At 40.8% G+C, this 15,366-nt stretch overlaps 1 protein-coding gene across 4 annotated transcripts in view; it reads left to right on the top strand.

Moving 5' to 3' along the window:
- Positions 1-15,366, top strand: part of LOC137650100 (signal peptide peptidase-like 2B) — a 407,178-nt gene that overhangs the window by 97,387 nt on the left and 294,425 nt on the right. For all 4 annotated transcript variants that reach the window (XM_068383206.1, XM_068383205.1, XM_068383207.1 and 1 more), the window contains exons 10-11: positions 1,024-1,267; positions 13,919-14,079. In XM_068383206.1, the coding sequence (XP_068239307.1) occupies positions 1,024-1,267; positions 13,919-14,079 (405 nt within the window). The remainder of the gene's footprint in view (positions 1-1,023; positions 1,268-13,918; positions 14,080-15,366) is intronic.

Raw genomic sequence — 15,366 nt, 5'->3', positions numbered from 1 at the left:
ATAAAACTATATGTCATTGAAACGCTAGTTTATTGAGGTACTGTGCATGGTATGATTAATAGAATATAGAAATTCTTAACTAAAAGAAATATGTAGAACATCTAAGAAAAGGGCTTAAGGCTTCTGTGATCAATGTTTTTGTGGAAAATGTGAAAATAAAAGTGTTGATAGATTTACTACTGCACATGGTTAGTAATTGAACACTGTTAATATGTAAAAATAAATAAAACAGATGGATAAGCAAATACAACAGTAATTTAAATAAATAAAGATTGTTGTATATAAGCAACTAGAATTTAGATATATACATAGATTACTTTTTGTAAAATTGATTATAAGACAGTGTTATGAATACCATATTAAGAGATGAAAAGTAAAAATTTTATATAAAGGAATATTGGTTTGAATTGATAAAGGATACAGTATATACAGTAGCACTGTTATGTACACATTTGCAAATAGTGAACATTGTGATAATGCTGATTCACATATTTTTTTTTTTTTTTACTTGCTGATATATAAATATAATTCAGGAACTCTGTGCAATGTTTTGAAAACAAGTGTGAACTGTATTAGCTGTAACTTTCAAGTTTGATAGGTAAAACTAAGCATATACTGCAATTACTTTCAACTTTTTATATTATAATGTACACTTGTTACTTTTGAATTTCAGATATTACTATCAAAAGATGTCATGTTTGTGAAGACTTTGGAAATATCAGCTTCACGTTCCTGGTCCTAATCTTATAAGCTTCAATTTTTAGCTAATTTTTGGAAATATCAGCTTCACGTTCCTGGTCCTAATCTTATAAGCTTCAATTTTTAGCTAATTTTTGGAAATATCAGCTTCACGTTCCTGGTCCTAATCTTATAAGCTTCAATTTTTCGCTAATTTTTGGAAATATCAGCTTCACGTTCCTGGTCCTAATCTTATAAGCTTCAATTTTTAGCTACTTCTTACATCCCTTATAGTATAACCTAATTTACAGCATGATACAGTATCTGCTTTTATTTTGTTCCCAGGACGGCAAGAGCATCATGGTTGAGGTTGCTGAAGGAGGTGCCAGCCGAGAGCAGCTACCCATGGTTCTCAAAGTACCAAACTTCTCCTATTCTGAAATAGCTGATATATGTGGCCTGAAAGATAACTACAATCTTTTAGGCTTCGGAGATATTTTGATACCAGGTCTTTTAGTTGCATTCACCAGCGCCTTCGATCGACAAGTTGGTACACCCTGCCATCTTTATTACCTTGTCAACATTATAGGTTAGTGTTGGACCTTACTGTTTGCATTTGATGATCTTTCAATTATTGTCATACTTTAGAGCCTCTGTAAATTCCTCTCATTTCTGTGATCAGAAGCATTCATGGTTATTGTTTCTTTAAATTGGTAGATTGTATATTATCTTTTTCACTAAGATCAGAAACAAGTTGAAAATTTGAATTTTGTTTTCATATCACTGACAGTAGAAATTACATTTATTCTTTTGCGGATAACAACTTCAGTCATTTAAATGGGTTACTCCCAATGTCGAGTTTCTACAACTAGACATTAAAGAAAATTTAGTGTACAGTTGTAACCATAAAGGTGACCTGACAACTCCACTGCTGGGCAGAATTACCCGTTAGGAGATCTTCTCTTTTCACTCCACGATCACAACTTCACCTATCCACTCGGAATTGCCTGCTATAGTGCTTAGTGCTTTTCCTTAATCTTTACTAGTAATTATGCTTATTAATGTCTGGTGTCATGCGGACTTGCCGAGGCCGTGGTGGTAGCCCTTGTGGCACTTTCATGAGTTGGGTTGAGGTCAATCTACATCCTCTCACCCTCTCACCCTACTTGCCATTGTAAGGGATGTTCTGTGGAATCTTCATGTGAGTATTGTTGGGAGTGGCTGTCCTCTCAGTGGGAGAGATATCGTTCCCGTTGCAAGAAACGAGCCAAGAGGGATCATTCCTCGTCTTTTTGTGACAGCAAGAAGTGTAGGTTCTTTTCTTCTTTTGTTTCTCGAAACTTCCAGGGCTCCAGTTGCAGAGGACAACAACCGTGAATTAATTATTGATGATGATTTTAATTTTTCTAATGTATTATCACTTAATAACCATGTACAAAGTGATCACAAGTCAATGGTAGCAATGGATTCCTTGGCTACAGCCCTTGCGCTCCGTGAGCCCAATCCAGTCACAGCGTTCTTGATCCCTGATTATTCTGATAAACATAGATCTCCTTCACCTCCCTCTAGTGTATTGAGTGGTGAACCATTTATGGCAGAGTTTCTGCTGAAGGAATTTGCACTTTTGTAAGGTTCTCTTGTAAAAGCGTTGAAATTTTCCCCCATATTCCCATACGCCATTTTCCCACCTACGAAGGTAACTCTGTCAGAGGATCCATATTCTTCACCCACTCGTACCTATGAGCTGGGCTTGCCTCCTACCCCCAGGGGTCTTTTGCACTGTTCTTCTCTTAAAAATTCTCTGGCCTTGTCCCAGAACTCCCCATCACATTAATTTGATGTTGGTAGAACAGCTTTGGCAGTGTCCACAGCCACAAACTTTGGCTAGACCAAGTTCTTATCCTGTTGTTTCTTCCCCCTCCAAACAAAATTTTTGGAACCCGACAATAACTACTGCTCGTTCTTTGATTCCACGCATTTTAGTTACACGTCCCACAGGCTGTCTGTGTCCTCAAGTTAACAAGCCTGTACGTGCCGCTGTGCCTACGCATTATGAAGTCACTGAAAATGCCGCCATTTCAACACGTGATGGTATGCTTCCGCATAATGGCTATGGTACCAGATCATACGATAATGCACGTTTTGATCATGCTGTATTTGCCCAAGCTCATAAATGAATGGAATCCCCTCTTGATTGTATTCTTTCATTAGCTTCGGCTTACTATCAGTTAGCTTCAATCCCTATACTTCAAGTACCTCGTTCTACCAAACAACCATTTGCAATATGTATGGAAAACCTGTAATTTTACCATATCATACTCAAACAAGTACTCTTCCTAATGTTCCTAATACTGTACTTACCATACTCAAACAAGTAATTTTCCTAATGCTCATAATACTTCAGATTTTACATGTTCTTTGAAACAACAAAAACACTTTTAAGGTATTTCTACATTTAATTTTCAGAATAGGAAAAGGGCCCCAAAGCCTTTACCCATTTTCCTCGGATGGATCCCCCCATCTACAGCAGATGACGACCCATTAACCCTTTTACCCCCAGGCTATTTGGAACTTTCCAACCCTTAACCCCCAGGGGTTATTTTTTTTTCAAGCACATTTTGCAGTATATTTTTTTTTAAATTGCTCTAACTGTCTTAATTTTCATCATAGAGAGGTCATGTTGGTCTCATTCTCTTGGAAAATGCCTGAAGTTTCTCAAAAAATTATCAAAAATATGCAAACAAAAATTTAAATAGTTTTTTGGAAGGACGTACTGGTACGTCCATGGGGGTAAAAGAATGAGTTTTGTGAAGTGTACCAGTACGTCCTTTGGTGGTAAAAGGGTTAACTAAACATAGACACGGTCCTCGTAGGAGTCACCCTAAGTGGTCTTCCTAGGAGAGAGAGTACTCTTTGCACAGGTCAAGTTCCAAAATTGACCTCCCTGTTACTCCCTCAAAGATTGATAGAAGTAGAGACTCCTTTGCTAAGAGCGAGCACAACTCCCATTCTTCTGCGTCTCCTCTTCTCTGCATTCACAGAATGTTATTAGAGAGAGGAAGGAGGTTCAAAGAAATATCAAGTCTTCTGGTTTGCTTGTCAAGGTGGAACCGCCAGTTACCCCTAAAAAGAGCCTATTACTAAGACTCATGACCTAATTACCATTGACAACTCTCTGGATAACCCTGTTGCATGAACAGGTACCAGCTCAGCTCATGTAGCCCCATCTGGGTCAGAAGCTTCTCACTTGATCAGGATCATGAGGTTAATCCGTCACTTGGCATACCTAGAGGAGCCTCTTCACACGCAAACTGCCAATAAGCGTTGTGTTATTGACTCGATCTTTCTCCACTCTCAGGGCATTAAACATAGGTTTGATGTGGCGCTTTCAAATGAAATTTGTGACGTGATGGGACTTATTTAATACATAAGTCACAGGCTCAGAGAACTCGCTGAAAGTGAGCATATCCTCCAAGTTGTCTTGAAGTTGCCTCCCGTGGAACTTTCGTGCCATGAAAAATTTTACATTTACTCAGGCGCTCATCCGAGCCCACTTCCTATTGAAGCTGTTGCTAACTTGGTACTGAGCGTAGCTAGTGATTAACTAACCTTCCCTCCATCTTCTCTGGACCTGATAAGCAAAACATGGTGGCAGCTATGTCTTCTGTACAGGACTATTCTTAGCTAGATCACTGGTCATGAGAAGTGTCTTGCTTTGCAGTCACAGAGAACTTAGGTAATGAGAATGTCCCGGAGCAATTTGAAGATCTCCCAAGATATGTAGCCAAGGCGATGGAGTTCTTGCTTCATCAGACAGTCTCCCTATGGGGCAACTGCATCGCTAAAAGACGCGATATGGTCTTGGCACAATGCACTAGGCATTTGTCTTCTAGGGATGTTCTGCATGAGGAATTCCAATCAGGTAGACACACCCTCTCTCTTTCCTCCTTCAGACGTGGCCATTGCTATTGAGGCGGCCATGAAAAAAATCCTACTTATCCTTTGAGGAGAGCTACAGTATCAAGGATGTCAGCCCCTCAGCAGCCCCACAAGAATTAGTCTTTCAAACAGGCTAATTAGCAAAGGTGCCTTTTTTGGGCTCAGCCATGTCATCCTGATGGAAGGTTCCTTTAGGCAGCTTTCTAAGGGATATTTGACTACAGTGATACTCCTAGAGAATTGACCACAGGTCTTCAAAATTCTAACTCCTGGCGCGAGTATCCTTAAATTAACTCTTAAGGATATTGCATAATATCAGGGGACATATTTCTTGAAACGACACATGGCAATCTTCACCCCGAATAGCGTTTTCGCTCTGAGGGGGAAGAGTGGTGAATTTGAAGGGGAGCCGTTATCAAGGTTATCCAGTGGATCCCCTCCTGGTACCACCCCGGCGAACCATTCCTTTTCTAGTAGCTAATTAAGCACTGTGTATCTCCCAACTGCTCTCAGTTTTTATACTATTTCAAGGACTATTACTGTGCAATCTCCAGCATCTTCATCCTCTGGAAAGTTGAGTATTTAATCTTTCCTATTTATAATTTTTGGCTCCCTTCTCACATTAAATTAGCATAATTTAAATGTGTTTAGTGGAGCAGAGCCATCACCGGAGACGGCCATTTTGGATCGCTGTCGTACGCCATAAATGCTTTATTTAGTTAGTAGTACGACATCCTCGGTAATTAGCTTTAATGAATTATAGCTATTTAGGCAATTTATACTAGTGAGGATAAGATTACACATGTAATATTTCCTCTTCTGTTAAACGTTTCGATCGTATACGATAGGGCCTCGTTGACGTAACATAACCGAGACCCAGACTCGAGTTAGGCTAGCCTAATGCGTTTTAGTATATGTTAGTAATTGTTATTCCCGTTTATCCTCTTGTATCGTTTTATTAATTCGATCGGAGATAGTACATCTCCTAGAATTACTAACATAATTCGATACTTGCCTCTTTTAGAGAATTAAGGATAAACCCTTCCTTCCCTCTGGGTGCCACCATTAGGTGGCAACCCTATCCTTGGTCTTGCCATAGAGTAGTGTACTCCGGCTTGACTGGGATAGTGTTTCTGTCGTTCCCCTTTCCCAGTGAGTATCCCGGCTTTGAATTACGACAGTAACTCAGAGTATTCAGTCTGTTGCCTGCAACTCTACAGATGGGTGATAGTCATTCCCCTGTCGGTTTCACAGTTGCCGGCATAGGAAGCCCGGCTTCCCTAGTCCACAACCGAAAGTGGTAGTACAGTTGCTGCCACCTTCCCCCTTGTGGTCTAGATGACATGTCTTGTATCCGGCAATGTCTTAGGCTGAGGAATCGTTATTCTTCTGTCGCCCAAGATGGCGCCGGCATAGGAAACTATGTTTCCTTGTTTTGTGGCAAAATATAAGACCCTTTCCCTTCCCCTTCTGTCCTTTAGTGACGGTGGCTGCCGGTGGGAGACCCATTATTACTTTGAGTATTCTTCAGTCCTCTCTTGGACTGCCATCCACAAACCCTGTAACCGGCAGCGCAGCCGGCAACAGATTTTGTGGTTGGATGGAAGCTAGAATGAATACATTCTTTCCCCTTCCATTTGAATCCTCATTTTGGGAAGAAGGCAGTAGAGACAGTAGTCCCTACAACCGCTATTATTGTACTAAACTCTAATAATTCGGTAGCCCTTCTCTCCATGCTTTCTCTCTCTCTGTCGGCTCATGCCGCCAGGTACTAACCTAGGCGGCATCGGCAACATGCCGGATGGACCGATGCCGCCAGGTACTAGTATAAGACTATACAGTAGCCATTATTCCTGCAGTATAGAAATACAGCAGTTAGAAAACTACAGTATATAATATACAGTAGTATGATTTTCCAACATATTCTGTGTCCTTTCACAGTCCATTGTTGAGACCACTAAGCAAATGTTGAAGTGAGGTATTCCTTCAACATTCTGATGTATCCTAGATCATCAGAACATAAAATCTTTACCCTACAGTATTAATATTCACTTGTGGGAGAGTTAGTGCTAGTATACACTGACTCCAGCTCTACGTACGAGAGCTATTCCACCTTATATTTCCCTGATGAGGAAACTTTAGAATGTTAATATTGAGGGAGGTCACAGCAATTGCCTGGACAGGAAGCTCAGATATGTGTATTTCCTATTTCCTTTCTAGCCTACTATCCTAAGCTATAATTATAATAGTAATGATTACTATTTACTACATGTGTATAGTTATCAGTATGATATTTACTCCATACTCATTTCACCCTTCCCTTCCTTACAGGAGGAGGGCAAAGTAAAGTGTGCAGACCTGTCCTGCAGCCACAAAAGTAGGACCTTTTATGGCCATAGGATGTGCGGGTCTCATGCTCCCTGCTGCATCGTATTTGGATCCCTGAGGTACTGGAACCCGTATTTTTAGCATATATTTCAATAATATAAACAACCTAATACTCATTCACCCTTCTCTCCCTTACAGGATGAGCTGATGGCAAAGTGTACAGGGGTGTTCTGCAACCTCAAGAGTAAGAACTTTTGTGGGCATATGATGTACGGGCCTTAGGCCCCTGCCGCATCGTATCTGGATCCCTGAGGTTCTGGGACCCGAAAGGTCACCCCAATCGCTTGACCTTGCTGACCGATGGCTTTATAAAGACATCCCTGACACTAGAGTCAAGGGATACAGCAAGGGAAACCCAACAAAGGTGAATATGAGGCTTCCAGAAGAACTTTCAGGGACCTTACCTACCTAACAAATTTTGAAGTGCCTACTGTTCCCTAAGGCTCAATCGAATACGTTTGTGCCTCAGGCACAGGTCCAGCCCCCCTCTATCCAACGGACGGTGGACACGGATATCAATAGGCACTACAAGGCATGGACATCCACCATGACCAGATGCCATAGGTGTTCATTGACACCAGACAGGACGTACAGCTAGAAGGCCCTGTATAAGGAGTGGTTCAACCACCCATGGAGGAAGGAGGATCCATTTCGACGATGACTGAGGTACTTCACATCACTGTGCCGGCATATTAACTTATGCCCTCAACCTCTTCAACCCCAACTCCCCAACTGGCTAGATAGTACGGCAGGAACGAAACGCTCCTAGAGTCGATCCAACAGATACTGACACTGTTCCGGAAGGAACGGTTGGAGAATAAGCAAGATTCAAAGAGAAGAAAAGAGAGGTACAGGGAAGGAAACGCCCTGGCGCTTCCAGGGGCTCTGCTAAGCCCCTTAAAATATCTGACCTCCCTCACTGTTCCGAACCAACCCCTTGGAGTAGACGGAACACATGCCCAAATTGAATAGGAAGCTTCATATCTCCTAGAAGTTGGGGCCCAATCCCCTTGAAGAGCTTCAATTCTGGCCCAGCTTCAGCGTACCCAGATTGCTCTGTGAGACTACGAGACGAGGCTATACCGAAGGAAGTCATTTTCCTACAACATGACAAGGCTTAAGCCATCCTTACCAAGACCCAGAAAGGGGCCGGATATAACTTTAAAGTCTCAGCAGTAAACAAGAAGCATCCAACCGTCATTGCTCCTTCCTCATGAGCCTTCCTCCCTTTCGGGGAAGTCCCTAGACTGTGTTAGAAGAGCAGGTGAAGAGGGCAAACCCTGCCCAATCCTAGAGAAAGGTCTCTAGCTATGCCCACTTGCAAGGAGAAGCGGAAAGAAGTACATCCAACCTTCTCCGTCTCAAAGCTGGATCCGTAGATAGCAGGTCAGCAGTTAAACGAGAACCAAACCATCCCTTGAGAAGTTAACAGGAGACAAAAGATAAGGTTATGGCCTCCCTGTCTCGTCAGAACCGCTTAAGAAATGTGTGCAGGCCTTTAGTAACACCCCATCATTGTGATGGATTTGTAGGTTTTTTCCCCGTTCAAAAAAGGACTGGTAGAGACCAGGCGTTTGCCGCATCAATGGTGAAACACGAACCCAGAAAATCGATTTCATCATGTATCTGGGGCATAGACTCTTTCCCACAGGAAATGGTCCAAGAGGTCATTTCCAAAACCACCACGGAGAATGGGAACCTGCTCCAAAAGTGGGGCATATCCTCGAAGAGGAAATCATCATTAGAACTGCACAATTTCCGACTTTAACCATGACCACGGTGCCTCAAATGGTAGCCCAGCCGCAAACCACCTTCCAGATGGTCCCTCAACAGCTGGTAGCCAGTCACCTGCATTTAATCCAGGCTTTGAAAGGCACTCGACCACCTTTTGGCCCTACAAAGGTAAGGGCCCAAAAAGAGGATCCTCCAGAAACCGCCCAAGGGGGGAGGAGGACGTGGTCATGGAAACAAGTCCTCAGGAACCTCTAAATATTGAGAGGTTCCAGGTAGGAGGTAGACTTTTTCCATGTTCGGGATCGTTGGACCTTCGATCCCTGGTCCACAGCCAAATTATGAATGGACTTGGTTGGAAATGGAACAAAAATCCACCCCACTTTTCCAAAAGTCTTCCAACACACCCTCTTATTGGAAAAATATACCCCAAAACTCTTGAAGAAGAATGTAATGAGAAAAGCGAGGTCCATCAAAATTCCAGGGAAGGCTGTTTTGTGTTCCTAAGAAAGACTGGGACAAACCCAGTGTCATTCTAGACTTTTCTCCACTCAATAAGTTAATTGAGAACAACTAGTTCTGGATGCTTACATTGTAACACATGAGGACTTTTCTACCAAAAAGACCTGGTAGATGCTTAATGGCACCTACCAGTCAGAGTTAGTCGCCCCCTCTCCTCTTACCTAGGATTCAGGCTACAGAAGACAAAATTTGTCTTCACAGCCATGCCCTTTGGACTAAATATAGCCCCAAAGGTATTGACAAAACTCATGGACACGATCGTCCAGCACCTGCGCTTAGAAGGAGTACAGGTAGTAGCATACCTGGACGTCTTTATATCAAGTGGCCTCACAATAGGCTGTCCAGGGATCATGGTAAACTTCAAGAAGTCCACCCTCCTTCCCATCCAAAGGCTGATATACCTAGGTATGATTATAGACACCAATCTCCACAAAGCCTTCCCATCAAACGAAAGGATAATGAGGCTGAGAAAAGTCACAAGACCTTTTCTCAGATGAGAACCCCCGGCCCAGAAGTGGTCATTTCTCCTCGGACACCCATCATCCTTGGCCTGTCTAGTTCCCAACGGCCACCTCAGGATTCGATCCCTCCTGTGGGGACTCAAGTCCAGGTGGAATCAGGCTTTCGATTCCCTGGAGACACTGATTCCCATGGAACTTGAGGAACGGAAGGACCTCGAGTAGTGAGTAGCAGATGAGAATCTGCAGAGGGGCGTAAATCATCTCGTCCTCCCCTTGGATTTGATGCTTTTTTCAGACGCATCAAAAGACTATCCAGCATCTTCTCAGAGAGAATTTTCGCAAAAAGTTGCAAACAGGATATGTGGATACCTGCGGAAGTCTTCAGTAGCAGTCTACCAGGCAAAGGGGAATGTCTTCTGTGGTTGGTCACATGGAAGGGGTATCTCTCCACTCGATGCCACTAATCCTGCTATAGAGGAATTTTTTGTGTATTTGCGTGAAGTAATGCGCCTTTCAGTTTTGGGCGGTAAAAGGATAACACTCATCCTTGAGCCTCTCCTTGAGCCTTGCCTTCAAACTGAATGGAATGGACATATCCTCATGGCCAGAATTTTCCTTACTCATAGGAAGTTAAAAACATACCATTCCTCAGTTGGAAATAAGACCTCCCCCATGGAACATGGTTCGAGTTCTCCAGTTCTCCAGACAATGCATCGCCACCTGACTTGGAAGATGGTTTCCCTGCTCGCTTTTTTCGGCCAAACGATTCAGCGAACTGCATGGTCTCTCATACGACATTGCCTGTTCAAGGGGATGGGGGAGAGGCAACATTCAGCTTCGTCCCTGAGTTTGTTGCCAAGACTCAGAATCTAGATTCGACTCCTTCCGGATAACGATTCTCTGCTCTAACAGACGACCCAGATCATCTCTCACTTTGCCCAGTGAGGAGTTTGAGGCTCAACCTTAAGAGAATATAAGCAGCTCGCCACTGAGTGCCCTTACTTTTCGTCAGCACCGGGAGTAACAAGAGGAGGATCACCAAAAACACCATTTCTGCATAGATTCGCAGGGTCATAGACCATGCTCTGAATTGAGATCCTCCTTCATGTCATCTCAGAGTCCATGATGTCAAGGGTGTAGCTACATCCCTGGCCTTCACTAGAAACTACTCCGTGAAGCAGGTTCTACAGGCTGGGGTGTGGAAACGCCTAACAACTTTCACTGCCCATTACCTGCAAGACATGACCCACAGGACGCTCGATACGTTTTCTGTTGGCCTTGTGGTGGCTGCACAACAGCTGGTCTAGGTCTAATACTTCAAGCTCCTTATTGGACAAGTAGCAGGAGGTTGAGGGCACTTTTACCTGGTTTTAGTCTGTGTGAATGAAAAGGTATGACTGGCTCTTTTTCTTTTCTTCATCCTTCCTTCTCTTGGAGAAAGCACCATCTTTGGTTCTCTGCAAAAGCTGACCTCAACCACTGCAGGTAACCATGCTCTCTTGTGAACCTAGTATTGTGTCAATACTGTTGCATCCCCATACCCTGGTGAGGTGGTATTGGGAAAGTCTTGGTTACAACAGTTTTTCCTACAAAGACTTGGAATAGCTTTTACCTTGACAGTCACACGGCTTATCTTAGCACACAGTTTAAGTAGGCCACAGACCATGCGTAGCAGGGTTTAGCGAGGTGTCAAGGACTCCTTATTTTTTGTACTAACCTACTCAAGAAAAGGAGCTCCCCAGGTAAAGCCAAAAAGCCATATTGGCAGGGATGTCCCCCTAATAAATAGCGTAGGTTTGTATTCCAGTTACGGAACAAATGACAAATTTGGAGATAATTTGCATTTTTCCTAACGATACAATTTTTAGCTATTTATACAAACTTATCCGCCGACCCTGTCCCCTGGAAGTCCTACCTCCAAGCAAAGTAATCTCATTCACAGTTGTATGAGTGAAGGGAGGTAACTAGCTACCCTACCCCCTCCTGACCCATCACTAACTATAGGGATAGATAGTTAACCCTCACTAAATTATAATGGCTCGTCACTGAAAGTAATACCCCTAATAAATAGCTAAAAGTTTTTTCATTAAGAAAAATACAAATTATCTTTGAATTTGTCATTTTTTGTGCTTCAATTTTTCATTAAAAAAAAACAAGCTTTTTACATGAAGCTTTACAGGGATATGGATATTAGTCGTAGATATAAACAGACATTTTGTTTTTTTATGGCAAACTGAAAATTGGCAGTGTCATTAGGAATCAAATCAAGAAAATCTTAATTTTCCGTGACGTCACTCTGGGCAGCCATCCTGTGAGCATGATATTTCATTATATTGGGGGAAATACCAAAAAACAAGAATGTATTGATATTTGTATTATGTTTTAGTACATCCATGACAAATTTTGTCTCTCTAGCACAAATAGTAATGCCAATAGGATAATATAACTTTTTTTATTTTTATATATGACATCACAGCGTTGTTATTTCATTATATCACGCCGACACAATCTTTAGAATTATATTCAACATATTCCATGAAACTTTTGAGCCAAAATATCAAATGCTATTTTTAGTCAATTTTTTCTACGTTCCTCCCACCTAAGAAAAACTCCCATTTAAATGACTCAGACGTTTGTATCTGCGTAGGGATTAATAACAAACTTTAAAAATCATTTGTGTTTTTCCTAGCTATACAAACCTGAGTCCTTTAAGCAAGGGTCTTGCCTCAACACCCTAGAAGTCTTTGACCAGGATCAAGTGGAGCTTGCATCATATCCCAGTACAGTAGTGGAGTTGCCAGGTAACCTATTGCAGTTACAACTGGACCTCATGTTTTCCTTTGTGTCTAGTCACAGAAAATTAATAGAAGTAACCCATTTAAATGAGTCTGGTTTGTATAGTTAGGAAAAGTATAGATTTTTTTTAATTTGTTGTGCTTTAAACCAGAATGTACTATAAAAGAAAATAGTGAATCCTAACAAAACTCAAAGTATGATTGCAAGTACTGTAGGTAGAGGACTGTGGCTCCCCAACATCTGGATCTCGGCATTGATAATGTTTCTTTAACTCTGTGTGACTTAAAATTTTAGGTGTAATTCTTAACAGTAGAATTACTTTTGAGAAACAAATTAGGTCTGTCTTCAACTGCATAAAAAATTGGCTTATTGAGAAAGTTTTAAAATGTTTAGTGATCAATATATTCTGAAGAAATGTATTGATACTTTCATTCTCCCTTGTTTTTTATTATTGTTCCCCTGTCTGGTCCTCAACTGCTAAATATCATCCTAATTTGATGGAAAGGAACTTACTGTCTATTAGATTTCTAATTCCTTATCTAGATATTAATCTCTGGCACTGTCGTTCAGTGAGTTCATTATGCATCTTCCTTATCAGGTTGTTGAGTCGGTAGAACTTCAAAATTTCACCTTGCAGTAAATTGTTTTATGTTGACCAGGCTGACATTAGGTTCTTTTTATAGTTTATATTTGAAAGATCTGTATTGATGCTGTTACTGTTCTTAAAATATTTTACTTTAATTGTCCATTGCTTCTCTTGTAGTTTATTTATATCCTTATTTACTTTACTCACTGGGCTATTCTTTCCTTGCTGGAGCCCTTGGGCATAATTATAGCCTCCTGCTTTCTCGACTAGGGTTGTAGCTTAGCTAGTACAGTAATGGTAATAATCATAATAATAATAATAATGTTAATACTAATAATAATAATGAAAAACTTTTCCTACACTTATAAAAACCTTATTCCTTTAATAAGAGGATGATTTCCGAGTAGCTGAAATGCGGCTGGTTTATTAAAATTTTATAATGAAGTATGGGTAGTTTCTGGCGGGTGGTGGGGAAGCCAGGCCCAGACACTGAGTAACCACTTTGATTTTCGCCACATATTCTTTTGTGCCTAACAAAGCTTGACCGTTACTGATATAATACAGTGAAAAGTTTTATCATCCAGGAACAGCAAAATGTAGAGGGTGCCTGTTGAACCAACTACTACTGTATATCTCTATATATGTACCCTTAAACCTTTAATTGTGCTGCACTATGCTAAATCATATTTTGTTGTCACTTTATGTCCCACTCATGTGATATAGTAATATTCTCTCCCTCGTTCTTTTTATTTTACAGTATCCTTTGGTTGTGGTCATGATGATACTAAGTATTATTTTCTCACTCCTTCATACACAGGTTATGGGTCAGGACTTGTGCTGACATTTGTTGCTCTTTATTTTATGAGCGTGGCCCAGCCTGCCCTTCTCTACCTGGTGCCCTTTACCCTCATCCCAACATTCATCACAGCTGCCTGCAGAGGGGAGTTCCTAGCCATGTGGAGGGGAGACTCTGATAAGGTAATGAGCAGAAATGCAGTTTGAATATAAGGATAACACATGCATGTAAAAAAACTTATTTTTTTATGCTTTAAGTGTTTATGCTCCCGAATGGCTTTTTGTTTGTTTGCGGAATTTCTAACTGATCTTGATGGTTATATCTTTCAATGAAATGAGATTCAAGATGATACTGTATTTGTATATATGTTTGTTTAGGAATATCGTGTATATTTTAAGGCATTGTTATTTATTGTATATGAGTTAGAAATTGTAGCAATGCACAAGTAACCACTGAATTTAAAAATAATGGGAAAACAATTCATTTGATTAGTTGCCCTGAATTTCACAGGTTATTTTTAGAAGCACAGCTTGTGGTCCATAATTTTATGTAAGCAAACATAACAGATTTTCCCTTGATCAGCTCGTTTAACCTTCAAAGATAGTTATTTCTAGTTTATCAATAGTTGATAAGCTGAGGTGAACCGTAGATCAAGTGTTTTTTTATATCTGACCTCAGAGGGATTTTATTCTAGATTGCCTTAGCAGTATTTATACTTTAGAAATGGTGCCATAGGGAGCATTTCACAGAGCGACAGGTCCCTCGCCCAGAAATAGATTTTTCCTTCGTCAAAATCCCTTTTATCTTTTTATACCTGTATATTCAAATACTGTACTACTTTGAATTGTTCAATTTGAAACATCAGGACATGGGTTTGTTATGTTTTAACTTTATTGGTGAAAAACACTTGTTTTTTTTATTGTGAAAAGGAATGCATTTTATTTTTATCCAATTATAATGTTCAGGATCAAAATTTTAAGAAAACTTGTTTTGTGGTTTGCAGGTCACCAATTCTTAATTTTTCCTTCTCAGTTGCCAAACTACGGTATCAGCAGTTTTGCACTTGTAAGGTCATGTTTCTTATGATTTTTGGACTTGCTCAAGTGTCATTGTTTTTCAACATCCATATTTTTGTAAATTAAATGCTCATCATCTCAATAACAGTTCAATAAAACTGGTGATGATTTATTTCAAGTTCAAGGGAGGATTTGCTGAACATGAATTCTTGAGATGATCATTGTGCATGAGAATGCATCATCATCTCTCATTCCCTACTATCATAGGCAATTTTTGTCAGTGTCTTGTGATTTCAATTACAGTGATATATTTTCTATATGACTTTCCAGTCTGTACTCTAGGTAGTGTTTCATTGATACTTTTTGTTATGCAGAACAGCCAATAGGTTAGTGCCGCATTGCGTTACCCACGTTTCACTCCCCAGTTTTGACCCTCACAAAGATTTCCTGGCC

The sequence above is a fragment of the Palaemon carinicauda genome, chromosome 11 (assembly GCF_036898095.1).
Source record: "Palaemon carinicauda isolate YSFRI2023 chromosome 11, ASM3689809v2, whole genome shotgun sequence".
Classification (NCBI taxonomy): Eukaryota; Metazoa; Arthropoda; class Malacostraca; order Decapoda; family Palaemonidae; genus Palaemon; species Palaemon carinicauda.
This window is presented reverse-complemented; position numbering and strand designations above follow the sequence as displayed.